Source organism: Bos mutus, chromosome 12 (genome assembly GCF_027580195.1).
Source record: "Bos mutus isolate GX-2022 chromosome 12, NWIPB_WYAK_1.1, whole genome shotgun sequence".
Classification (NCBI taxonomy): Eukaryota; Metazoa; Chordata; class Mammalia; order Artiodactyla; family Bovidae; genus Bos; species Bos mutus.
The window spans coordinates 81,152,641-81,178,242 of record NC_091628.1 but is presented as its reverse complement, the minus strand read 5'-3'; the positions used below and the strand labels follow the sequence as shown (position 1 = coordinate 81,178,242).

General features: G+C 40.2%; 2 protein-coding genes across 4 annotated transcripts in view; one reads left to right on the top strand and one right to left on the bottom strand.

Moving 5' to 3' along the window:
- Positions 1-25,602, top strand: part of UBAC2 (UBA domain containing 2) — a 170,448-nt gene that overhangs the window by 31,879 nt on the left and 112,967 nt on the right. For all 3 annotated transcript variants that reach the window (XM_070380789.1, XM_070380788.1, XM_005899251.2), the window contains 2 exons: positions 364-483; positions 1,017-1,126. In XM_070380789.1, coding sequence (XP_070236890.1) covers positions 364-483; positions 1,017-1,126 — 230 coding nt within the window. The remainder of the gene's footprint in view (positions 1-363; positions 484-1,016; positions 1,127-25,602) is intronic.
- Positions 6,371-10,218, bottom strand: GPR18 (G protein-coupled receptor 18). Its single transcript, XM_005899250.3, has 2 exons — positions 10,080-10,218; positions 6,371-7,716 (listed from the first exon to the last, which is right to left on the bottom strand). The coding sequence occupies exon 2, from the start codon at positions 7,680-7,682 to the stop codon at positions 6,684-6,686; it is 999 nt and encodes a 332-aa protein (XP_005899312.2). The 5' UTR covers positions 7,683-7,716; positions 10,080-10,218; the 3' UTR covers positions 6,371-6,683.

Below are 25,602 nucleotides of genomic sequence, written 5' to 3'. Positions count from 1 at the left end.
TTTCCGATCATGGGGTGGTGTTACTTTGGTTCATCTGGCTGGGTTGACACCAGTCCCATTTTCCTGGACCACTTTGTGGGCATCTGCGCTCTAGGGCTGGGGCCTGCCTGGGTAGAGGACAACCATCCTCTGTCCAGGAGTGAGAATAGCCCCACTCTCCTGCCAGAACCTCCTAGGATGCCCTCAGTATGCGTCTCTTAAGAGCTGCTACAGAGATGGAGAGTTTCAGTTCTGCCTTGGGAGATCTGAGCTTAGAGTGTTAAAAATAAGCAGTCTGAAGTAAACATGATAAATTTGCTAACGAAGAGACCCCCAACAGAGCTTACTCATATTTGTTATTCTTTTTTAATTCCCCATCTATAGATCTGGAGGTTGATTTCTGGAAGAATAATTTGCCTTGATCTGAAAGATACTTTCTGCAGTAGTCTGCTTATTTATAATTTTAGGATATTTGAAAGAAGATATGGAAGCAGAAAATTTGCAGTAAGTTTTTATGTATTTTCCCTTTGTTACTTTGGTTACGGGGAAAAGATATTTGTTTTCTTATTTTTAAGTAGTTTTGTTCGCTTGGTGTTATTTTTAACAGTTGTCTTTTTATTACATAATCCTCTGTCTGACTTGGAGCATGGACATTAACCAAAGAAAAATTTGAAATTGAAGCCTTTAGCATAATAAAATAATAATAATGGTGAAAATAGATAATAATATCAATGCAAGTGGGCAATAACCACTTTAATTAGGACTTTTAATATAGTTCTAATCACTCAATTTGCTTAATAGTTTGTGCATTACTTGTAAAAATGAATCATGCTATAAATATCTTTTCTTCAACATACTTAGAAATTATGGAACTTAATAACATTTGATCAATACGGTTTTAATCCCTCATTTTGAAAAGTCTTTTGAAACAAAAAAGAAATTTTAAAAAAATATGTGTAAACCTGAGTTGGTTTTAATTGATTAAGGTTATTTTTAGAAGTCTCTTCCCTCTAATGTTCTTCCTGTTTTGTTTTTAGTCCTTTTTGCTGGGCTCCTGGGTTTTGTCAGTGGTGGGTGACTTGATCCTTGTTGAAGCTGTGCGGTATTCCTTTGGTGTCACTATGGCCAGGAATTTGCCTTCTGGATTGTAAGTAGCTCCTAAAGATTAGCTTAATTCATAACTATGTAAATCTGATTTAAAGCATTATTGTACATGAAAGTCAGTAAAAGAATATTTTAAGCTTTTAGATGTAGTAAAAATTGATTTTATATGTAAAAAATCCAGTGTATACCTACATTTTCATTATGTTCTTGAAGCAGATAAAATAGATCTGAAAAATAGATTTTATTCTCAGTCTTTTTTTTCAGCTTTCAAGTCTCATATTTTAGAGAATTTTAAATGAATTTTCTGTTCTGGTCCTGAAGATACAATTGTGTTTTCATAGTTAAATTTCATCTTTGTTAACTTCAACTACTTAAACACAAAAATACAACATTTAATTAGATTCAGTTAGGAAACAAAATTAATTTGTCTGAAATTAGGCTTCTGAAGAATGATGCTTTTGTAAAATGGTATTGTTGATAAATTTCCGCCAAATATAAAAGAAAATAAATAGGTTATGACTTTGTGCCCAATCTGCAGCGGGCAGCCTAACTTGTAGAGTGTTTGTGCTTTCATATTGTGTTGGTCTTCTTTAAAAACAAAATGAAAAAACATGTATTAGTTTGTGAAATAACTAGCAGCAAGGAGCAGAGTTGTTAACACATACAAATGATACTGAAACATCTCTGAATGAAGTTTCTGAGGCTGTATTTAAGAGATGAGATACTGTGAAATAAAGACACCATATATTAAAAATTCATGTGTACTAATTTAAGCCTTATTTTAATTTTCAGTATGTGTTTTTGAGAACTCTTAGGCTATGCAAGTATCTTGATCCAGCTTCACTTTGGATCTGTATTTTTAAAATACGGCTAGTGATCTAACAGCTCTCACACTTACGTCGTTAATACTTAACAGTTGTAGTGGACTTACTGAATTATTGGCATGAGTGTCGATTTTTAGTTGTCTTATGAATGTTTAATTCTGAATAATCTTTTAGTGGAGACAGATAAAGTTCTGTGTCGTAATTATGCAGTTTTTGAGCTTTATGGGTTGTGATTGCAGTTAGATTAAGAAGTTCAACTATTCTGCTATTGTGGAAGATTGTGTAGTCATTAGGAATGATGCTGTATTGATTCAGAAAATAAGCAGCATTACTGAATCATTAGTTTTTCCCACACATTTCTCATCGAGACCAATTCTTTTGGTTCTTTCTAAGACCTATTGAGTTGTGGAAAGGTTATGCATGTCATGTATGTTTGTGTTAGAATAAACTGAGGGGGTGGGTAGTAACATGGCTTTTGATTATTATTTACGTTGTCTTCTTGTGAGGACTTTCTTTTCTGTTGTACGGAGAGTGGAGTGACAGTTATTTCTTTGTAATGAATGATATTTTTTTATGGAATCCTAACTGGTACATATAAGGAATATTGATTCAGTTTTGAAATAGGTGGTAATGTGTGTGTGTGTGTTTAACCAATTCTTAAGGCAAGAAGGCATTTGCCTATTTATATCTTAACTATAGCAAGAATTGCAAATTTGAGTAAATTCAAAAGTTATAGGATCCCCTTTGGAAGACTGGATGTTAATTCAGACATTACCTAAATGAAACAATATTTCCCTTTCTGTTATTATATGGCTTATTTGAATCTTGAAGCATTCTTAAACATAGACTTCTTGGAATATAAATCTTTACTTCAATAAGTAAACTTTGCATTTTATAAATGTATCTTTTACTTGATGGTAGCAAAGCTTCAAAAACTCAGGAAACTTTTTGGTCAGTGTGGTGTATGTGCATTATGTGCCGTATTTTCCATATGTTTTTTTCTTTCTTATCAGTGCCAAATTTATCTGCACTCCCAACAGTTCTTCACTTCTTATTTAATTGTGTCTCTCTCTTTTTAAAGCTCACCACTATTAAAACTATAAAGGTCATCAATGACCAACTGATTTCTGAAGCCAGTGGCTTGTTTTCACTTGTCTTATTTGACCTTTCAATAGCACACTGTATGCTTTTGGCATCCCATTATTTCATGAAATAACCTGCCCTCCTGAGTGCTAGCATACTACTGTCTCCTGGTCCTTTTTGAGCTTATTTATTAACTCTTGGCAGCTCCTTTCTCACACTTACGCCAAAAGCTTCCTCTACGCCATCTTGTCCACTCTCATGACTTCAGCTATCGTTAACATCTGTTGTTTGTGTCCCAGTTCTCCATTTCCAGTTCATATTACTTTCCTGATCTTTACTCGTATTTCCTGATGGCTTCTCAGACTCCAAGAAAATTCGTCGTGTTCAGAAGCTGTCACCTCCTCTGGTCACCTCTCTTTCTGTGCTCTCATCTCCTCCTCCTTCTGTACTCTTTAATTAAAGGCATTTCCATCTACACAGTCATCCAAGCTGGAACTGTTTCCCTTTTCTCGTCGTTGGAGTGGGTCACTGAGCCTTATTCGTTTGAAGTGCTGGGTGAATCACCCCTCATTATGTATTGTCGTTATCTCAGTCTTAACTAGTCTTTAACTTTTCTTGCCTAGATTTTTATAATAATTCTCTAAATAGTCTACCTGTCACCTCCAAAGCAGTTCACGCACTGTTTTCAGAAGTTGTCTTTCTAAAATAGAAGTTTGATCATACTAATCTTCCTTTTAAAAACCTTTAGATCTTTATTTTCTTCAGAATAATAATCAAACTCCAAGATGGCATCAAGGCTGTCTGGAATAGTGTGAATGGCTTAGGCTTTGCCAGCACGTAGACCAGATATAATTGAGGTTTCCTCGCTCTGCCGTGTGTTGTGTGTCGTCATAAGCAAGTTACTTCTCGAGTTCTATTTCCTGAGCTCAGTTTGTAGAAAATCCTCATATGTAAATTGGGGGGTCTGTACTTGACAGGGAACTAAATAACCTGTGCAAACATCCTAGCAGTAGTAACTTCCCCATCCTGTATGTGTGTGTGTGTGTATATATATATTTTTTTTTTTTCTTTTCCTTCAAAGCCTTTATAATCTGACCCCAATCCAGAGTTTCCCATTGGTCATTCTTGTATTATTTGTATTCTTGTATCTGCTTGGTTTTCTTTCTGCACCCTGTTGTCCTTCAGCAGGATTATTCGTCCTTTTATGTATAGTCCAACACATTTATTAAAATCCCTGTTAGTGTTGATTGCTTTGCATCATCACAGTCATTATCTGGGCCTCCTGTGCCGCCCTCCTAGCCCACTGAGGGCAAACCAACTTTCCGTTATGTACTCGCTGCCTCACCCTCAGGAATGTTGAAGGGGTAGCCTTGGTTGTAGTGTAGCCCCTTAAGACTGTAAGGTGAGGTCTTGGAACCACAGACATGTTCATCTCTTTTTCTGGTGCTTTACAAAGAAACTATACCTGGCATGTAATAGATTCTCATGACTGTTACTTGATAATTGGACAACGCAACCATTAGGTTTTGAAAGTAGCTATATATTAGTTTCTTCCAGTAACCCATGCTTATCACACACCTGTCCTTACATACCTATTATTTTTTTTCATTGTTAGTATTTATATGTAGATGTTATATAGTTTCCCAGAATCAAATCACTCCAGAATAAGTAGAATTTGAAGTTTTACATATCATATTAAAGTATATCTGATTACAATGCTGAATAAAATTATTTTTAATTAACTGTTATTGTTTTTTTGTGAGAACCGTGACATACATTTTCGCTTTTTTGACTTTGTGTTGATAAAGACTTTAGTTGTATCATGTGCTCTCAAATTCTTCTCATCAAGAAAACTCATTGCAGAGAAGTTGCATTTAATAAATTATGTAAGAGCAGATTAATCTGTATAGGTGAGAGTAGGCTGTGACTGTATAGCACATATCGAATAGAGGTTTCTCTTGTTTTAGCAATATTCACTTAATGATATTTAAGTGTCTTGCTCACTCGACTAATAAAGCTAAAAAATTCAAGTGGTTTTCTCTCAGTACCATCTTGACTCCTTTTCGTTATGTAGCTATGAGAATGTTTACATTCTGTGAGCTTGTTTGCTCTTTACTATTGAGAAATTGGTGCTTGACATGAAAGGAGAGCTAAACTTGGTTTCTAATGCTGGTGCTTTAGCCGAGCAAGTCACATAACCTATGTGGACCTCATTTTCTTTATATTTAAAGCAGAAGGACTAGACAGGAAGACCATCTAAGAGATCTTCTGGTATGAAAATGCTATTTTATGATTGGGTTCCTTTGTGTTTATCTCTTTTTTTTTCTTTAAGAATATTTATTTTCCCATGTTATAGAAATATATTTATAGCCAGTGCATTTATCTGATTCTTAGTCCCATTAGGAGATGATCATGCTAAGAGTCATGCAGGCTATTCGGCAAAGAGGAAGTTACTGCTGACTCATTTATGTGCTTTTATAATATTTAGAATAGTATGTTTACAGATTATAGTTGACTTCCTTTCCTTTTTAAATGGAGAAGTCACTTGGTTACTTCGTTAGGAGGAATTAAATGATAAGGCTTGGATATGAATCCAAGCCTAAGTTTTACTAGTCTCTGACTAGTAAAACAGTCAATCCTAAAGGAAATCAACCCTGAATACTCATCAGAAGGACTGATGCTGAAGCGTCAATACTTTGGCCACCTGATATGAAGAGCCCACTCATTGGAAAAGACCCTGATGCTAGGAAAGATTGAGGGCAAAAGGAAAAGGGGGCAGCTGAGGTTGGGATGGTTAGAATAGCATCACTGACTCAATGGACATGAATTTGAGCAAACTCTAGGAGATAATGGAGGACAGAGGAGCCTGGTGTGTTGTAGTCCATGGGGTCACAAAGAATAGGACGTGACTTAGCAACTGAACAACATATTTCACCATATAGCAGAAACCTTATGTCATGGGAATGAACTTAGATTATTGGGCAGAAATAGGGTCTCAGGTTCGGTTTCCCCCAGTAGTCTGAAGTAGAGTCTGGCGCGTACTAGGCTCTCAGTAAGTATTTATTGAGTGGCTGTAGTCTGTTTCCGAAGGAAAATGAATTCAGTGGAGGGGAGGGTTGATGGCAATGACCTATATCACGCCTCGGGTGTTTGCTTCTGCAGATTTTGCTGTACATCAGTAACAGTGATGTGTTGAATATAGTTGTTTTTATAGGAATCCCAGAAGTTTTATGTTTAGAACACAAAGAACTGAACTTAGACTACCATTTCTGAGTGTAAATCAAACCAAAAGGAGCTGCATCTAGTTGGAAAATAATTCAAATTATTTCAAACAGTAGCTCAATTATTTGAGATCATGTAATTCTTATTTGCACATAGGGTTAAATCCAAACAGTCAATGATGTATTTAGATAAGGCTTGAATCTGAAACAGGAATTGGATGCTTTTCTCCCAGTCATTCATGCAAGTATTTTATGTAAGTTTTTAATATAAAAATAATGAACTAGAATGTTTCAATATATTTAATAATGCTACCACCATAATAAGATCCCACAAAAGAGGAAGGGTTTTTTAAGTTTATTTTATTGTTTTTTCCAGGAGAGAAGGGACTTGGTGATATCCTAGAGAATATCCACTGACCCTAAGATAGATAGTAAAGTGTATTTAAAGAGCTTGAAGGCAAACAGTGACGATTCATAACATTTCACTGTTTATGTTGCTTAGTGACCGTAAGCTACCTGAGCGGAAGCTCTTTCTGCGCACGCTCCGAAGGTAATTACGGTAGAGCATGACGCTAATGACTCGAGCCTGAAATTGTTTCGAAACGATGTAGTAGAGAATCACGTCCAGACAAGTGCTGAGGTTCATGAGGAAGGTGGTGAAGGCTCCCCAGGGGTTGTAGCTGTTCTCATCCCCTCCCAGCATCAGGAAAGCAAAGCAAATGTGGAAGGGCATGAAGCAGACCAGCACCTGCACCATCAGCGTGATGATGATCCGGATCGACTTCTCCTTGACCTTTGGCTTCAGCTTAGAGGTCTTACCGTGAAGGAGACTATGGATAATGACCAAGTAGCACCCAATCATGATGAACAGAGGAATCAAGAAAAAAAATATCAGTCGAGTGAAGTTCAGCGCGTTAATAGCTTTTAAGTAAATGATGTCAGAAATCTTGAGGCAGGTAGGGGGGGTGGAGGAGGCTGTGTCTGGGTCTTCATAGAGCAGCAGGAGTGGGATGGTGGTGGTCAGGGTCATTATCCAGACGCCCACACACGCCATCACGGCCTTGCACGTGTTTTTAAGTTCCTTGGCATATTTCGGCTGTACGATGGCCATGTATCTGTCAGCACTAATAAAGGCGAGAAGCCACAGAGCAATACTCGGGTAAAACACTGTGAGAGCCCCAAGAATCCGGCAAAAGTACTCTCCAAAAGGCCATTCACCTTTTGCGTAGTAAAGCATCCGAAAGGGCAAGCTCATTATAAACACCAAGTCCAGTAGCGCCACGTTCATCATATAGACGGTCACAGTGGTTCTCTTCTTGGTGGTGCAACTGAAAACCCATAAGGCGGTGACGTTGACAAATAATCCAATGATGAAGATGCAGCTGTAGAAGACGAGGGCTGCCACCTTGTATTCATCTGGATGTGGGTCGATAGGAAGGCCAGGTTGAGCTTGACTGTGAGGGGTGGTCATCTTACAGCTCGTTGGTGGGCATGACACTTAGAAACTGTAAAAGAGAAATAGGAATGAGACCTTAGTTGAAAAATAAATGCTTAACATTCTTACATTCAGCTTGGCATGTCAGTGGATTTTGAGAGTACTTTATGTCGTAGAGTCAATATATGTGTCTTAGTATTTGTTAAGAAATACACTCCCTGGATATTACTGCTAATATGTACTAGCCCATTAGGATGGTCTGGTGTGTCACAATGCACTGGCCAGTGTATTCATTTTCTGTCTCCCTGTAGTATGGGATTGGGTAGCCGTTGTTCCTGTATTAGGTATCCTTTGTTAGGGACTACTTGGGGAAAGGCCATTCTGAATTTTGACTCTTAAGCTTGTCACTTTTTATCATCTTTATTCTGTTTAAATATTTGGTAACTCAGTAATGTCTGATTTTTTATTAAGTATAATTTTAATATATAATGGATTATTACTCATTAAATATAAAACATTAATGTATAAATTATGTACTAGAAAGTAAAGAAACCATACAGCTGGTTGACTATCGAATATTGAGTTCTCAAATGTCCTCATTTGAGAGCTGGAGGCTTTCCTTCTTACCGCTGTGTTGTCTGCACTGCCTGATGCATACACAGTAGGTGCTCAGTTTGCTGGATTGATGGCTGAGTGCAGGAAGGAACCTTTGGCAGGGTGACCCACAGTAGCTACTCTCTAGTTTGTCAATGAAATATTGCTTAGTTGGCCATTAAATCTGCTTTTTTTTTTTTTAAGTGGCAAACAGTTCTTAATAGCATCATGTTCTAAGCTATCGTAGATTAGAAACAGCAGTTCTTGTGCCATGGTGTACAGATTAAGAGCTTGACTCTTAAAAACAACAGACAGGCTAGTTTTTAACGTGCAGTTGGGACTGCCTAATGCTGAATCCTCCAGATGGTGTTTACCAGTGTCCCAGAAGGAGATGTCACGGCCTCAGAAGAGCACAGAGCGCACCACCTTGAGAATAAGCTGTTTCTAGGATAGTAGCTTTCACCTCCTCACTCTGCCTAGATACAGAAGGGTAAGTATTGTTTGTCAATTTTAATTTTTTAAAAAAGGAGTGTCTGAGACAAGTAGTTATTAACAAGAAGTCACTCAGTGACTTTATGTGTTTACAGAAACTGTATAATTTCTATTCCTCACGCCACCGGCAATGCCCATTTCTACTGGAAAGGAGTTGTGATTGTAAATATCATTGACCCGCCACCCCCTGTGTGATACTTCCATCACCCACGATGTAACATCAGCAGCAGTGACTTTAAAAATAGACTTGCTACACACAGATGGAACCTCGTGGCATCCCCCTGAAATAAGGAGGTGTAAGAAAGTTTCCTTCAAAAATGTCACTTTGCAGAGTGGGCTTCCTCTCGTTCAGCTCTGAGGCTCTTTAGTGAAAACTGTGGGGGAGATGGGCCATCTGCTCAGTGACATCGTGGGCAGTAATTTAAAATTGATTAGAGCAGTTGCTGTGGACAGACAAGATAGGACTTTGTTTTCTGCCTCCCTCTCTCCTCCCTACCTTTCCGAGTTTGCCAAATATTTAGGTTAAATACGATTTTTGAAGTAGAATTCTATATATTTAAAAGCCTGTGTTAATTAAAATTTCCACATATTGGGGTGACTGGAATATTAATTTCTATAAAATGAGAAAAATACTACATAGAGAAGTTAAATCTCTAGTATCATACAAACATAATCATTTTAGAGACTTGGCTCTTATTTTTAACTTTCAATGAATTTTTCCACAATAGAAATTGTAATATAAATGACATTTTGTATCCTTTTCTCAGAACTCCCTCCACCCATCCTCATCCCTGATTTTTGTCCCAGAAATTCCTTACTTACAAACTTCTTCTGAATGAATCTTTTCCTCCTCATTGGGCTCAAGCTGACTTTATTATGTCATGAACAGTTGTGCTCATTTGCTTAAGGTTGACTAAAATCTGTGTGATGCATGTGTTTTAAAGGCATTACCATACAGGTTGTACTCCATACACACACATACATTTTTGGATAAATATTGAAAAACGATTAGCTTGTAAGTAGTGTTTTAAAAGCTTTCGACATTCTTTGAAACAGTGTAATTGAAAACCAAGTGATAAAGGCTCCTGAAGATACTTACAATTTATTATATCAACAGTCTCTGTAAGTTGAAAAAAACTACGTTTACTATTAATGTAAAAAATACTGAAAATAAATGAAAATCATATTAATAACATAGGAAGATGACAGTATAACCCATTTGAAGGTCCTTCACCAACATAATTTCAGCAACATATTATTAAAATAAAACAAAGATCTTGAGAGTTAACAAATAAGTACAACATTACTTCTGATAATCTGTGATAAAAGTGATTAAATGCTACTTACCTCCTGACCATCAAAAGGCTGTTTGAGAAGAACATTTTTCGGTAAACACAGTTCTGTAAAAGAGATATCTTTGAGTTGCTTGTGTTAAAATAGCTCTTTCTAGAAACCGTGTATTTAAGAAACGCTATATTTCTTTTGTTTTAGGCTCTTCCGTTGCTTTAAAAAGTTGTTTCAAATATAATACGTGGTATAGGACTTGGTACTCGCTCAGCTGCAGTTGCTGCTTTGTCTCTTTCAGGAAGTGCTCGCTGAAATAAGGCTTTTTCAACTTATGACTTTGCCCTGGATGTGGTTTTTCTCTTTCACAAATGATTTGTTTATGAGGTCATGCTTAGCATAAGCTCCCTTTGAAATGATGGCATGTATTTAAGAGAATCACAGAAAAATGTTTTCACTTTGTTTACTTTGGTGCTTAAAGCCTGCATCATCTGTTGAAAGAGAATGGGATTTGATATTGACTAGAATAGAATTCATAGTATAATTTATTCACTTTCTAAGCTGTGTGACTTTGTTTAGTTACTTAAACACCATGAACCTCTGTTCCTACTTAGTTTCTGTAGCGCTAAAATAGAGATAATACCCATCTGGTAGGATTGTGAGGGCTCTAAACCAGGAAAGTCCAAGTGCTAAGGCGGCACTTGGTGGGAACCCTTTACTACGAGTTCCTAAAATCGTCGAATATCTACTTTTTGCTACTAAAATATCTCTAAATGGTAGAAATTTGGGCACCCTCAGTTACTTGGTTCAGCTTTGCACATACCTTTCCTTACTCTGGTTTGCTTTATTTTTTAAGTACCCAGTGTTTCATATCCCTTGTCTATCACATGGAAGACTGGAAGTAATTCCTTTGGCAAAAACATCCCTATGAATTGCTAAGAAAGGACTCTGGGAAGCAGCAATGGAAACACAGACATCGAGAATAGACTTATTGTCACGGCTGGGGGGTTGGGGAGAAGGAGAGGGTGGGAGTTATGGAGAAAGTAACACAGAAACATACATTAACATGTGTGAAATAGATAGCCAATGGCAAGTAAGACTCAGGGAACTCAAAATGGGGCTCCATAACAACCTAGAGGGGTGGGATGGGGAGGGAGGTGGGAGGGATGTTCAAGTGGGAGGGGACATGGTAAATCTATGTCTGATTCATGTTGATGTTTGATAGAAACCAGTGCAATACTGTAAAGCAATTATCCTTCAATTAAAAATAAATACCACCCCCCCCCCAAAAAAAAAGGACTCTGGGAGTCTTGAGTGGAATAATTTACATATTAGGAGTATTTTAACCTAAGAAGGGAAGTGAAAGCAAAGAAAAGAGAAGTGAGCAACTCCAATCATTGCCTGCTTGGCTATATTAACTGTTTTTTCTTTTTCTTTAAAAAAAAAAAATCATAATTTCATTTGCTTGTCCTAAAACTTTAATTATCTTTATACTTTGTTATGCATGACTTGTCAGCTTTTAAAAGGTATGTGAACTTAACGGTTTGGTTTTTTGATTTAAGACAACTTGTGGGCACATGCTCTTTTTTTCCTCCGACAAAACTGTAGTAAATCTGTGACTTACAAATTATTTAGACCCTTTCCTTTGGTGATTAAAATACTTTTGATTGTGATAATGCCAGGTGAATGGGTTTTAGAAGCACAAGCAGCAACCCCGAGCTACAATTTCTTGTGTAAATGGAGATTCAAGGCCCAGTGAGGGCCAGTGACTTGCTGAGAGCTCAGATACCCAGGCCTAGTCTCTTCTGGTACCAAGTTCCTTACCCTCCCCTTTCTGCCCTGGCTGCTGTAAAGACTTTCCATTGGGAGGTGATTACATTGATTTATTCACTAGATGTGATAGGCTCATTGCTGAGTTACATTATAGTCAGTTTTTTACACACAGAGTTATGTTTCATATGCAGGATAGGAGTTTGCTGTTTTACCTGGAGATAGGAGACTCTTACCTGCAGATCCAATCTTTTCATTGCCCTGCTTTCCTATAGCCTGTGACAGGTCTTCTAAAATTCACTGCTGGTTAGTGTTCTCCTGCTGCTGAAGTCAGCAGGTAGGGGAAGGCATAGATCTCATTAAGAAAAGGCCCCTTGTCTGTGCAGGGAGAATCCTTTCTCTGACTCGACAGTCTCTGGGGGAAGGCACCAAGGGACACAGCTTGAGGGTGGGCCCTGTCTTTCTCTCCATCCCAGCCTAGGCTGTTACACCAACCTGTGGTATCCCTTCCCAGCACACTCCCATCTCTTGGTATGGCTGGCTGCTATTTATCCTTAAAGCTTTAGGTTAGATGTTGCCTTTCCCACGAAAACTTCTCTGACCCCTGAAGCTGGTTGGTTATTTGTGCCTGTAAGGTTCTTTAGCACTGGCTTCTTACCCCTGTAGTGGCATGTATTTGTATTGTTATTGGGTCTTTACTTGCCTTTTATCCTCCTCTAAATTGAGGTCCTTGAGGGTTTGCATGTGTTGTGTATGTATGTGTTTAACTGCCATTTAGTAAATACTGGTTGAACGTATGATTGAAAACATAGGTGAAGAAATCGAGGGTTGAGGGAGTCATGGATGAAATATTGAGCCCAGTGTCAGCATCAGGGACATTTTGACTTGCTAATGTGAAGGGAACTTGCCAATCGCAAGGAACAATAGAGACAAGACCACCCCCTCATCCCACCCCCCCCGCCCCTGACACTACAGCACTTAGCATTGCTCTCTGGGTTTCCAGGCTTCTCACAATAATTTTACGTTGGAAAAGAATTTCAGTTAAAAAAAAAAAGAATTCCCCCAAACCATTTGGCAGCGAGTAAACAGTGGATCAAGAATTAAACTTGTATGTCTAGTTTGCTTCTTTAATACTTGAACCTAATGAATTTTTTATTCAGATGGAAGAACTTGTCTCATTCGGGGATCATTCTTGCAGCTTTAATTTCCTGACTTAGATTGGGATATGAGTGAAAGAAAATTGTCACCTTGCAAAAGAGGGATTTCACAAGAGTTCCCTTCACCTTATGGAACCATCCATTTCAGCTCCATTTTTGAATTCTGGTTTTAAGTACTAAGAGCCCCAAATGAATTTTTATTTTAGCCCTCGAGGCCAGTTTTAGAGCAAATATAATTTAGTTAAGCCAATTTTACAATTATCGGAAAGGATGTAGTTAATAGACTTACACAGTAAATCCCCATTATAAAAGCATGCTCTTATATCATGAGATTTTGTCTGTGCCACAGATAAAACTATATTTCTCATTCTTAACACATTTCTCTTTTCCTCAGTAGGTATGAGGCTTATCCTGGTTCCTCAGACCAGTATTAGGAGGAGGGCCCTGCTGTTGTCACTGTTTATCTTGCCCAGGCAGGTGGCCATCAGCAGACAAAGGCTCTAGAGCAGTGGGTAGACAGCCAGTCCCCACAAAGAAGAGGCGGGGGGCAAACAAGAGTGAGACTCCTGCCTGGCCTGGCGGCCTCCCGCTTAGATGTTAGGGATCTCTGCGCCCTGCCCCTTTTCTGTTCAAGTTTGCTTCTGAAGTCACTGCTCCTTTTTTTTTTTTGGAGGGGGCCAGATATGTCGCATAGTGGTTTCCGGATGAAAACGACTGAGACACTGTTTGTCTCCATCTATGTTACTGTAACTCCAACAACTTAACAGCTGTAGTCTTATAGCCAAACTGGTATCTACCTCCTTTCCATTTGATTTTCTAAACAGTATTGTAAATTGAGCATCTCCCAAATTCCTCTTCCTCGGCAATTTTTGTTCAGTTTCACAATTTTACAGACACATAGACAATCAGATGATTTACTTACCTCACAGCAAAGAAGTTGAGTCCAGATAACCAAAGTGATAGATAATTCTAGTTAGAATAGATCTAAACTGGCAATGAAAGTAGGGTTGCCTAAAGATATTAAAGATTCTTTCACTTAGAGGATCTTAGGATAAGGCTTCTTATGGCAGTGAAAGCACTCCTAGACCCCTTAAAATCCCAGGTCAGGAGTTTGTGGGGTGACGTTTCACTCACTGCCTGGAGAGTCATTCAGGGTCCCCGGGCACAACTGGTTGAGTGGAACTCTGGTTGTTGTGATATACTGGGCTGCCCCCTACAGAGTCTGGTCTCACAGTTAAAGGAGATAGTATGTGTAGAGAGAAATGAATTTCTAAGGGAAGATGTCTAGTAATATGGTAAAATAGCAGTTTAGAAGAAAAAGGTAGTGTGGAGAGTCAAGACTGGTAAAGAAATGAGAGTGTGTTATCGAGTTACTTAAATATCCAACCTCGTGTACTAGTGTGTGTGATGGAGGCTTTTAGTATCTGTATTCTAAAAAGTAGCTACGTGTCTATAGGTTGAACGTTATTGGTTTTAAAAGAGTTACTTAGGATTTTAAAGAAAAAAATTATCTCTGTCGTTACTCTTATCTATATTATGAAAGGTAGAGAGTCATCAGGCAGAGGTCTAAGTGCTTTCCATGGGATCATAGAATTTAATCGTCATGCCAACAGCAAAGTAGTAGTTTGTAGTAGTAGTTGACACAATAGTAGTTTCGATGGTGTAACCCAGGGATGTTTACTCAAGATTCTCAGATTGTGAGATTGTGTTGTGCTCTTTCTCTATTATGGTGTTGTACTTTCTTTCAGTAAGTTTGCTGAGGTTGGTCCTACTTAGTAGAGAATAGTCAATGTAGTCATTCAATCTGTAGCAAAAAAAATCTTCTGAGGAAATAGAACTTCCTGTCCTATCCCTGTTTCTCACCAATGAGTTGGTATTCCCCAGGAAAGGTTTTGTAGCTGGATTCTGTCAGCCTGTAAATTTAATTTTGCAAGGGAGATTGCCGCCATTCAATGAGCCAAAGACTTTGAAGCACTCAAGAATGGATGTATCCAAATGGTCAGTAAACGTGTGTGAGTATGCCTAACCTCATAAGTAATCAGGGAACTAAAAATTGAAACTGTCATAAGGATGTTACTACCCACACACCAAAGTGGCCACAGTGAATAAGACTAATAAGAAGTGTTGGCGAGGGTATGGAGCAACCAGGAACTCTTGGGCATGGCCAGTGGGAGCTTAAATTTGGCAGACAGCTGGATATTAAGTACTAAGATGAAGATGCATACACCTGTGACTCAGATTCCACCCCTTGGTAGAAATGCATGTTCCCGTGTACCAGGAGATGATAGATAAGAGTGTTCATAGGAGCGTTATTTCTAATTGCTCCAAATTAGGAACCACCCACATGTTCAGCAACTGTAGAGTTGATAAATCAGTTGTGTAAACAGTTTTCTGCCTTTCACAATCAAAATGGATCATACAGGAGATGCATGTAACAGAATGGACAAATGTAGTGTATATGGTGTGAAGCGAGAAAAGCCATACACAAAGGAATTCATACTGTACGATTCTATTTGTATGAATTTCAGAAAGTAGGCCTGGAGAAGGCAATGGCAAAGCCTGGTAGGCTGCAGTCCATGGGGTTGCTAAGAGTCGGACACGACTGAGCGACTTCACTTTCACTTTTCACTTTCATGCATTGGAGAAGGAAATGGCAACCTACTCCAGTGTTCTTGCCTGGAGAATCCCAGGGACGGGGGAGCCTGGTGGGCTGCCGTCTATGGGGTTGCACAGAGTTGGACACAACTGAAGTGACTTAGCAGCAGCAGCAGCAGCAGCAGCAGCAGCAGCAGAAAGTAGGCCAAACTGAAATAAAACATTTAGGGATTCACACATAGGCAGTAAAACTCACCAAAAGGTTTGTGGGTTGTGGGAGCCTGTTTTTAGAGGTGGGAGTTGGAGGTGTCTGTGGCTCTCTCTCTCTTTCACAAGTGTGTTGTTATTCACCCCTTGATTGGACGCTCATCTTTATTATTCACATTTTGGGTCTGTCTTGTTGACAAGGACCTGATCCATCTATCTTCACATGTCTCAGAGCACCTAGCACTGTGCTTAGCACAAAACAGACCTCAATAAATAGGCTTTCTGACTTCACTAGCATGCGTGTATTTCTTTTTCTGTAAGAAAGAAAACCACCATGTCCCTACAAAATGAATGTATAATATTTCTAAATAGATATGATCACAAAGACATATCAAGCAAAAAAAATGAGGCAAGAGATAGAGTTGGTTGAGAAAAGGCCCTGGGGTGGACGTGTTTTCGCAAGATACGCACTCACAGTGTATCAGAGAACTTAATACAGTTTATTTAATGTAGCAGAACTTGAATTGCCTGTGTTCTGCTGCTGCCCCATACTGGTTGACCTTGAAGGCTGCTTTGACATGAATACTTTGCCTCCACTGCCACCTACAGGTGACAGCCAGCCATGGCGCTCTTCTTCCCATGATTTGAAGCCTCAGGGAGATTGAAATCAGTGTTTTCAAAAGCTCTTATTTGGTACAAGATAATACTGATCTTTGTGTGCTATGTTAATTTATCAGTATTCCTACATTATTCAGTATTATGTAGGAGACATATCCTCATTTCTCTAAAATGTTTTGGCTTGGAGATCTTTCCTGGGAAGCATCCTGTTGTTTTTAGGAAACTGTTGTCTTCTATAGGACTTTGCGTTCCTGGGCTAGGACTTGGAAAAGATTGCACTTTAAATGTTGTTTGTGCCCGATATGCTAGTAAGAGTCAGGCGTAAAGGTGATCTTGGAACAAATTTGATATGGCTTAAAAATTTTAAATGGTGGTATAATGTACACAACATAAAATTTACTGTCTAAACCATTTTTAAGGTACAGTCAGTAGTGTTACGTACATTCACATTGTTGCCCAGCCAATCTCCAGAACTTCTTTCCTCTTCCCAAACTGAAACTCCGTGCTCGTTAAATGGCTTCCTTACCTGCTCCCCCAGCCCCTGGCCACTTCCGTTCTGCTCTGTCTCTGTGAATTCGCCTCCTCTTGTGCCTCGTGTAAGTGAATATCCTTTGTGATTGGCTTAATTCACTTCGCATAATGTTGTCAAGGTCCATTCGAGTTGGAACATGTGTCACAGTGTTCTTCCTTTTTAAGGATGAGTAATATTCAGTTGACGTACTCCTTTTCCTATTTGGAACCAGTCTGTTGTTCCATGTCCAGTTCTAACTGTTGCTTCCTGACCTGCATATAGGTTTCTCAAGAGGCAGGTCAGGTGGTCTGGTATTCCCATTTCTTTCAGAATTTTCCACAGTTTATTGTGATCCACACAGTCAAAGGCTTTGGCATAGTCAATAAAGCAGAAATAGATGTTTTTCTGGAACTCTCTTGCTTTTTCCATGATCCAGAGGATGTTGGCAATTTGATCTCTGGTTCCTCTGCCTTTTCTAAAACACAAGCTGAAATCAAGATTTCCGGGAGAAATATTAATAACCTCAGATATGCAGATGACACCACCCTTATGGCAGAAAGTGAAGAGGAACTCAAAAGCCTCTTGATGAAAGTGAAAGTGGAGAGTGAAAAAATTGGCTTAAAGCTCAACATTCAGAAAACGAAGATCATGGCATCCGGTCCCATCACTTCATGGGAAATAGATGGGGAAACAGTGGAAACAGTGTCAGACTTTATTTTTTTGGGCTCCAAAATCACTGCAGATGGTGACTGCAGCCATGAAATTAAAAGACGCTTACTCCTCGGAAGGAAAGTTATGACCAACCTAGATAGCATATTCAAAAGCAGAGACATTTTACCTTGCCAACAAAGGTCCGTCTAGTCAAGGCTATGGTTTTTCCTGTGGTCATGTATGGATGTGAGAGTTGGACTGTGAAGAAAGCTGAGCACTGAAGAATTGATGCTTTTGAACTGTGGTGTTGGAGAAGACTCTTGAGAGTCCATCGGACTACAAGGAGATCCAACCAGTCCATTCTAAAGGAAATCAGTCCTGGGTATTCTTTGGAAGGACTGATGCTAAAGCTGAAACTCCAGTCCTTTGGCCACCTCATGCGAAGAGTTGACTCATTGGAAAAGACTCTGATGCTGGGAGGGCCTGGGAGCAGGAGGAGAAGGGGATGACAGAGGATGAGATGGCTGGATGGCATCACTGACTCGATGGACATGAGTTTGAGTGAACTCCGGGAGTTGGTGATGGACAGGGAGGCCTGGCGTGCTGCGATTCATGGGGTCACAGAGAGTCGGACACAACTGAGCGACTGAACTGAACTGAATATTCAGTTATATGGATGTATTTCTTTTCCTGGAGAAAGGAAAGGCTACCTGTTCCAGTATTCTGACCTGGAGAATTCCATGGACTGTATAGTCCATAGGGGTTGCAAAGGGTCAGCCATGACTGAGCAACTTTCACTTTCACTTTATTCATTGAAAGGACTGATGCTGAAGCTCGAATACTTTGGCCACCTGATGCGAACAGCCAACTCATTGGAAAAGACCCTGATCCTGGGAGAAGAGGGTGGCAGAGGATGAGATGGTTAGATAGCATCACTAACTCAGTACATGAATTTGAGCTAACCTTGGGATATAGTGGAGGACAGAGGATCCTGATGTGCTACAGTCCATGGAGTCAGAAAGAGTTGGACATGACTTAGCAAGTGAATGGCAACAGAGTTTTATTTGTCCCTAAAGTTCAGCATCTGGCTGTCCGTGGACTATTTTAAGGGCTCAGTAATATGAGATTATCTACCATTATTAAGTCTTTATCTGCCAGGCAGATATTATAAACATATATAAAGAAAATGAGGCCCCAGTGAGATGAGTGTAGGAAAATCAGAGTTTTAAAATTAAATTTAATTTCTTTAATTATTTTAATTGATAAACTATTGTGACAAAGTTCTGATTTGTTTTATTCCACGATAATTACTTTGATTGTGTGTGTATGTTTGCCGTAAATTCTGGGTCATTCTGCCTACTGGGTAATGCAGCATTGATAAAGAATAAATCAAATGAGTGAATGCGGCTGTTGGGTTTTTGTCTCAGTTTGCTGTATCCTTTTGTTTTCCTGTGAGTATTGCCCTCTGTTAGACTCTGTGTCCTGACAACCTCTCCGAGGCACCCCCTTCCCCTCCCACCCCTCTTCTGACTAGTGCTTTGCTTTTTTCTTGGTGTGTAGTAAGCACTGTCGGAGAAGGCAATGGCACCCCACTCCAGTACTCTTGCCTGGAAAATCCCATGGGCGGAGGAGCCTGGTGGACTGCAGTCCATGGGGTCGCGAAGAGTTGGACACGACTGAGCGACTTCACTTTCACTTTTCACTTTCATGCATTGGAGAAGGAAATGGCAACCCACTCCAGTGTTCTTGCCTGGAGAATCCCAGGGACGGTGGGCTGCCGTCCATAGGGTCGCACAGAGTCGGACACGACTGAAGTGACTTAGCAGTAGCGGTATGGATGTATTACGTGTTATGTATCCACTCATCTGGTAATGGATACTTGGTGTGCTTCCATGTTTTGGCTCTTGTGACTAATGGGAGTACAGATGTCTCTTTGAGACCCTGCTTCAGTTCTTTTGGGTATACATCTGGAAGTGAAATGCTGGATCATGTGGCAATGCTATTTTTAATTTTTTAAGGAACCACCATACTATTTTCCATAGCAGCCATTCCATTTTCCATTCCCAGCCACAATGCACAAGGGTTCCAATTTCTCCACGTCTTTGCCAACGTTTATTTTCTGTTTTGTTTTGTTTTGATAGTAGCCATCCTGATGGATTTGAGGTGGTATCTCATTGAGGTTTTGATTCTGTTTCCTGATGATTATTGATATTGAGATCTTTTCATGTGCTTATTGCTCATTTGTACACCTTCTTTGCAGAAATTCAAGTCCTATGTCCATTTTTAATCAGTTTTTTTGTTGTTATTAACTTCTAGGAGTTCTTTATATTTTCTGGGTATAATCCTTTACCAGATAATATGATTTGCAAATATTTTCTTTTATTCCATAGACTGCCTTCTTAACTCTGCTTGCGACCTTTGATGTAAGACAATGTTTTTGGCATAGTTTTAGGTCCACCCAGTTATCATATTCTCATGATAAGGATGAATTGAAAAGCTTTAAAAATTTTAAAGTTAAGCTAGGGTAGGGTAGATTTTCCTCCATTTGTCCTTCAGAGACTTTCCCTAGTGACTTAATCTGACCAGTATTTGTCTCCAGTCCTCAATGCCTTTCCTTCATCTAGCAGGGTGTAAAAGCTGATGAGCAGAAGCAAGCCGTATCCCAGAGTTGGCTCACACAGAGCCTTACACTTGCAAGTGCTTCTCTCTTACACTCTGGAAATTACCTGTATTATTGTAATAATACGAAAATGAAAGAACAGCATTTACCTTTCTGTAGTGTTCTCATTCCCTGCTTAGCCTGATAAATATATATCAATGATTGCTTTGAAAATAAGAGCATGTTTGCTCATGAAATTTGCAAATTACAAAAGCTTCGGGAGATATGTTAGGAATAGCAGAGCAGAGAAAATCCAGTGGTGGCTCCGTGGTAAAAAACCCGCCTGCAGTGCAGGAGATGCAGGTTCGATCCCTGGGTCAGAAAGAACCCCTGCAGGAGGAAATGGCAACCCACCCCAGTCTTCTCGCCTGGGAAATCCCACGGAAGAGGAGCCTGGCAGGCTACAGTCCACGGGGTCACAAAGCCCATGAGACGGCGCTGCGCCGTGCCTGCCGGCAGACCCGGACATGCTTGTGGATGGTGTAGGTAGTCAGACAACATGCACAGCCCTGGCGGTCCCTGTCTGCGTCAGGATGGGAGGGGCAACTGTGGACACAGGCCGTGCTGATCCTGGAGAGGAGAAGGGCAGAACAGGCTTCAGCTGTCAGAGAGGCTGCTCGAGGAAAGAGGAGTTAAATGGAGCACGTAGGGCACAGCCAAGGGTGGGTGACGATGAGCCTACAGAGATGCTGCTGGAAGTTACTGGGCTTGGTAAGGGCTAGCTCGGAGGCACCGTCTGTCTCCAGGCAAAGTGACTCCCGTGGGAGGTGCTGACTTGCCGACACGAAGACTCTCAAGCAGAGGCTGGAAAAGCAGCAGGCAGGGATGTCCAGGAAACCCACACGTTGGGTAGGTGGCAGGAGTGAAATTCCCACGAAAGCCCTTGAAACTCTGAGCGTCTCTGCTCCTGTATCTTCTTTGCGGTGGGATCCACCGGTCGGCTTGGAGACCTAGAGACGTTAATAGGAGTCCAGCAGAGGGACAGGCGTTTCCCATGAGGATCTCTGCAGCCCAGCAGTATCCAGCGACCTTGTCCTCCTGTCCTCTCAGTAACAAAGTATATGCATCCGTGAGGGGTGAATGGATAAAGAAGGCATGCTGTGTACACACACACACACACACACACAACACACAGAGTGACCTTGTCCTTTCCTCTCAGCAACAAAGATTTACGTGTCCATCAGTGGGTGAATGGATAAAGAAAGTGTGGTGTGTAGACACACACACACACACCACCCCCTGGAATATTTACCCAGCTTTATAAAAAGAAGGAAGTGCTGTCATTTGCAGCAGACTTGGAGGGTGTTACATCAAGTGAAGTAAGTCAGACAGAGAAAGACAAATAGTGCATGTTCTCACTTATATGTGAAATCTTAAAAACATAGCTCATAGATACAGAGAACAGACTGCTAGAGGTGGGGGTGGGGGCGGGTGGCAAAATGGGTGAAGGGGATCGAAGGGTATAAAACAATTCCTGGGATTCAGTGTGCAGTGCAGTGCAGTGACCGTAGTTCATACTCCTGTATTGCGTATTTGAAAGTTACTAAAGGAGTAGGTCTTCAAAGTTCTCATCAGGCGTCCAGGACTGGTGGCCACACGGAGACTGAGGGAGAGTGCAGAGTGGCTGGCCGGCTTGGAGACAGTGCGGAGCTCTGCATCCTTTCGCTGTGTCTTGCCCCATGCATCTCTTCCATCTGACTGGTCTTCAGTGGGTGAACGGATAAAGAATGTGTACACACACGCAGAGTGACCTTGTCCTGTCCTCTCAGTAACAAATACATGCGCATCATCAGTGTGTGAATGGATAAGGCAAGCATGGTGTGTACACACACACACACACACACACAGAGAGCAACCTTGTCCTCCTGTCCTCTCAATAACAAAGATGCATGCGTCCATCAGTGGGTGAGGGGATAAAGAAAATGTGCTGTGTACACACGCAGAGTGACCTTGTCCTGTCCTCTCAGTAACAAAGATACATGCATCCATCAGTGGGTGAGGAGATAAAGAAAACGTGCTGTGTACACACACGCAGAGTGACCTTGTCCTCCTGTCTTCTCAGTAACAAAGAGTTATGTCCTCTTACAATATGTCCTCTTATAATAAACTGTAATCTAGCTAGAGAAAAAAACAACACAAACGACCTCATCACAAGAAAAAAGTTTTGTGACTTTGTAAACAATGAAGAATGTTAACTAGACTTACTGTGAGCATCATTTTGCAATACATACACGTCCTGAATCATTATGTTGTACACCTGAAACTAATCTTTTATGTCAATTTTACTCAATAAATATGACAAGGACATAATTCCCTGCAGTAGGTTCTTGTGCTAGTGAAATAAGCTATTTGTAAAATGAGTTTTTCTGTATAATCTAAATGATTGATTTTGCTCATGAACAAAGAATATTTTTATATTTTTGAAGTATTTCCAGAAAATACTTTATAAATACTTAAGGAGAACCAGAGTGAAAAATAATCTTAATAATTATTTTTAATCAATTTTAATCAAGTTAAACGTCAGATGACAAGACCTAAATAGTGAGTTGGTCGGGTGACATCTTTGAAACATTTGCAAAATAAAATATTCAGAGTGATTTATATTTTTCACATATTACTAGCAGTTCTTACAGAACTTTAGTATGAACTATTTAAGCTTCCTTGTGAGGGATATTTTCCCCTTTCTGAGAGAGAGCAGCACATCGGCAGTTTGATTGGCTTTGCCTGCAGTCACATTGTGAACCATTAGATGGCAGTGTTAGGCAGAACCTGATGCATCTACTCTGCTGCTGCCAAGTCGCATCAGTCGTGTCGGACTCTGTGCGACCCCATAGACGGCAGCCCACCAGGTTCCCCCATCCCTGGGATTCTCCAGGCAAGAACACTGGAGTGGGTTGCCATTTCCTTCTCCAATGCATGAAAGTGAAAAGTAAAAGTGAAGTCGCTCCGTCGTGTCCAACTCTTCGTGACCCCATGGACTGCAGCCTACCGGGCTCCTCCATCCATGGGATTTTCTAGGCAAGAGTACTGGAGTGGGGTGCCATCGCCTTCTCCAAAGGTGTGATATGGGGCTCAGATTGTGAAATCGTTTTGTAATCAAAAAATACGAGAGAGATTTTATAGTTTATACAAACGACTTGAGCAGTTTGGATAACCTCTGACTATCTTCAGAGCCTATATACTGTAGTCAGAATTTTAAAATGGTATTATGTATATGTGTTTTATTTATTACTAAATTACATGGCACGTAATTTCAGACACTATTGGTATAACAATTGTGAAAGTCCTATGATAAAAACATAAGAATAATTTTAGGTTCTGATTATGAGTGGGCTCAAAATTGCACAATTCCAAGTTTATAACTATTCAAGGTGAAGTAATACCCTTCTTGGCCCCAATACTTATCTTAAGGAAAAAAACATACTGTCATCTGGGATAAACAAAGTGAATTATAAGGAGAGATTTTTGTCAAAAGGATGTAGTCATACTATTTTATGTTTTGTATCTCTGAAGTCTTTTATGAGCCACAAACTATATTTTTATCAGAACGCACATGTGTGTAAATACTAATAAGAAGACACTTGGAATTTAGCAGAGGTGATAATATGATGCCACGTAATAGTCATTGGCTTCCTAGGTGGCTCAGTGGTAAAGAATCCACCTGCCAATGCAGGAGACGCCAGAGATGTGATTTCAGTCTCTGGGTTGGAAAGCTCCCCTGGAGGAGGAAGTGATAACCCACTCCAGTATTCTTGCCTGGAGAATCCCATGGACGAGGAACCTGGCGGGCTGCAGTCCATAGGGTTGCGAAGAGTCAGACCCGACTGAGCACGCATGCAATTGTTAAAATAATCAGCTTTTGTCTTCCTAAAGAGTGGATCTTAGCTGATTCTTGGGCACAGAATGGAGTGATGGATGCTAGCATTTCTGTATTAATATCCAAGGGTATAGGTATCAACAACAAGTATAATATTCTCAAAGCTCATGAACTGAAGAAGTAGGAGGTAAGAGTTTGTACTTAAGGAAAACTATATAGTTTCTATATATGTAGAAATTGATGGTGTGGACATACATATGACTTCTCAGGAAAGATAAAAATAAGGAACAGGAAGCTGAACTATGAAGGGTGCTTTTTACTATACTGTGTACTTTTAATACCTTTAGAAAGTGTACTGATGTTTTATGTAAGTTATTCTTTGAAAAGTCAGTTGTAGTCATTTTTTAGGATGTGAAGGAGGAATTTGCACAGTAAGGAAAAGAATACCTTGACACTCCCTTGTATAAGGTTAACGACCAAGTCGTGTTTGAGGGTGCATTTGCGCATGCATGAGTGAATGAGAATTCTGCTTCATGTCTTACAAGAACGGTCCACTTCCTCTGATTTCCCCATCTCTTCGTTCAACACATATTTATTGAGAACCTGCTTTGTGGTAGATAGTATGTGTTTTGGGCTCTGACGATCCTGCACTGATCAAAACAGATACAAGTCTTTCTCATTGACTTTATGTTATAATCTGGGATAGAAGGCAGTAAGCAAGATAATAGAATACATCATATGTCAGATGCTGATATATGCTGTGTAAAAACAAATCAGCCAGCTGGCCGGCGGGAAAATGAACACCAGGGTATAAGCAGGGTTGCAGTTTTCAGCAGTATGGTCAGTAAAGGCCTCAGTGGATGGGTGGCAGTTGAACGGGGGTCCAGGGGAGAGCCACGTGATGTGGGGTGGGTGGGAGGGCTTGTATCCAGGTGCAGGGAACTGCCAGCACGAGGGTCCTCAGGTGGACACCTGACTTGGGCATCTGTGTAGCCGGAGCAGAGGGAGCCGAGGGCAGGGAATTGTAGGAGGTGAAGTCGGGGAGGTAAGAGAGGTCACCAGGCTTTACAGGTCTTTGTACCGACTTCAGCTTTTACTTAGAGGGTGATGGGAGCCATTCATGAGTTTTTGAAGATGGAGGCATATTGGCCTATAGTATTGGGTTTGTTTGTTTGTTTTTTGTAAAAAATGGTTCCTGTTCCTTTAAAAGCACGTGTAATAGTTTTGCGTGTTTGCACATTGTTCTGTTGCTTCTAGTTCTCATCTTATCAAATTCTCCCTTCGGGCAGTCTGTTGCTGTGTTTTGCAGTTTGTGATTTTTCATTGTGAACTCATTTTCCGTGGGTTTTGTTTGCTGCTGGAGCCCCCTCGTGCCCTAGCTCATGAAAGCATTTCTGCAGGAGGACTTTGTGCTTCCTTTTGCTGGATCCCCAGGGGTTTTTGTTGTCTTGGAATAGCTTTTATGTTATTTTCTTACGTTGGAGTTCCCAAGCCATTTAAGCAGGGTAAATCTAGACCACAAATTCAGCTATGATATTGGCCTTTCATTGTGATTAGTTGTTGGGATTGTTTATTGTTTTTTTTCCCAAGGCCTTTCGTGT

Excerpts from the sequence above, each read along its gene's own strand:
- GPR18 (XM_005899250.3), bottom strand. The coding sequence starts at position 7,682 with ATGACCACCCCTCACAGTCAAGCTCAACCTGGCCTTCCTATCGACCCA.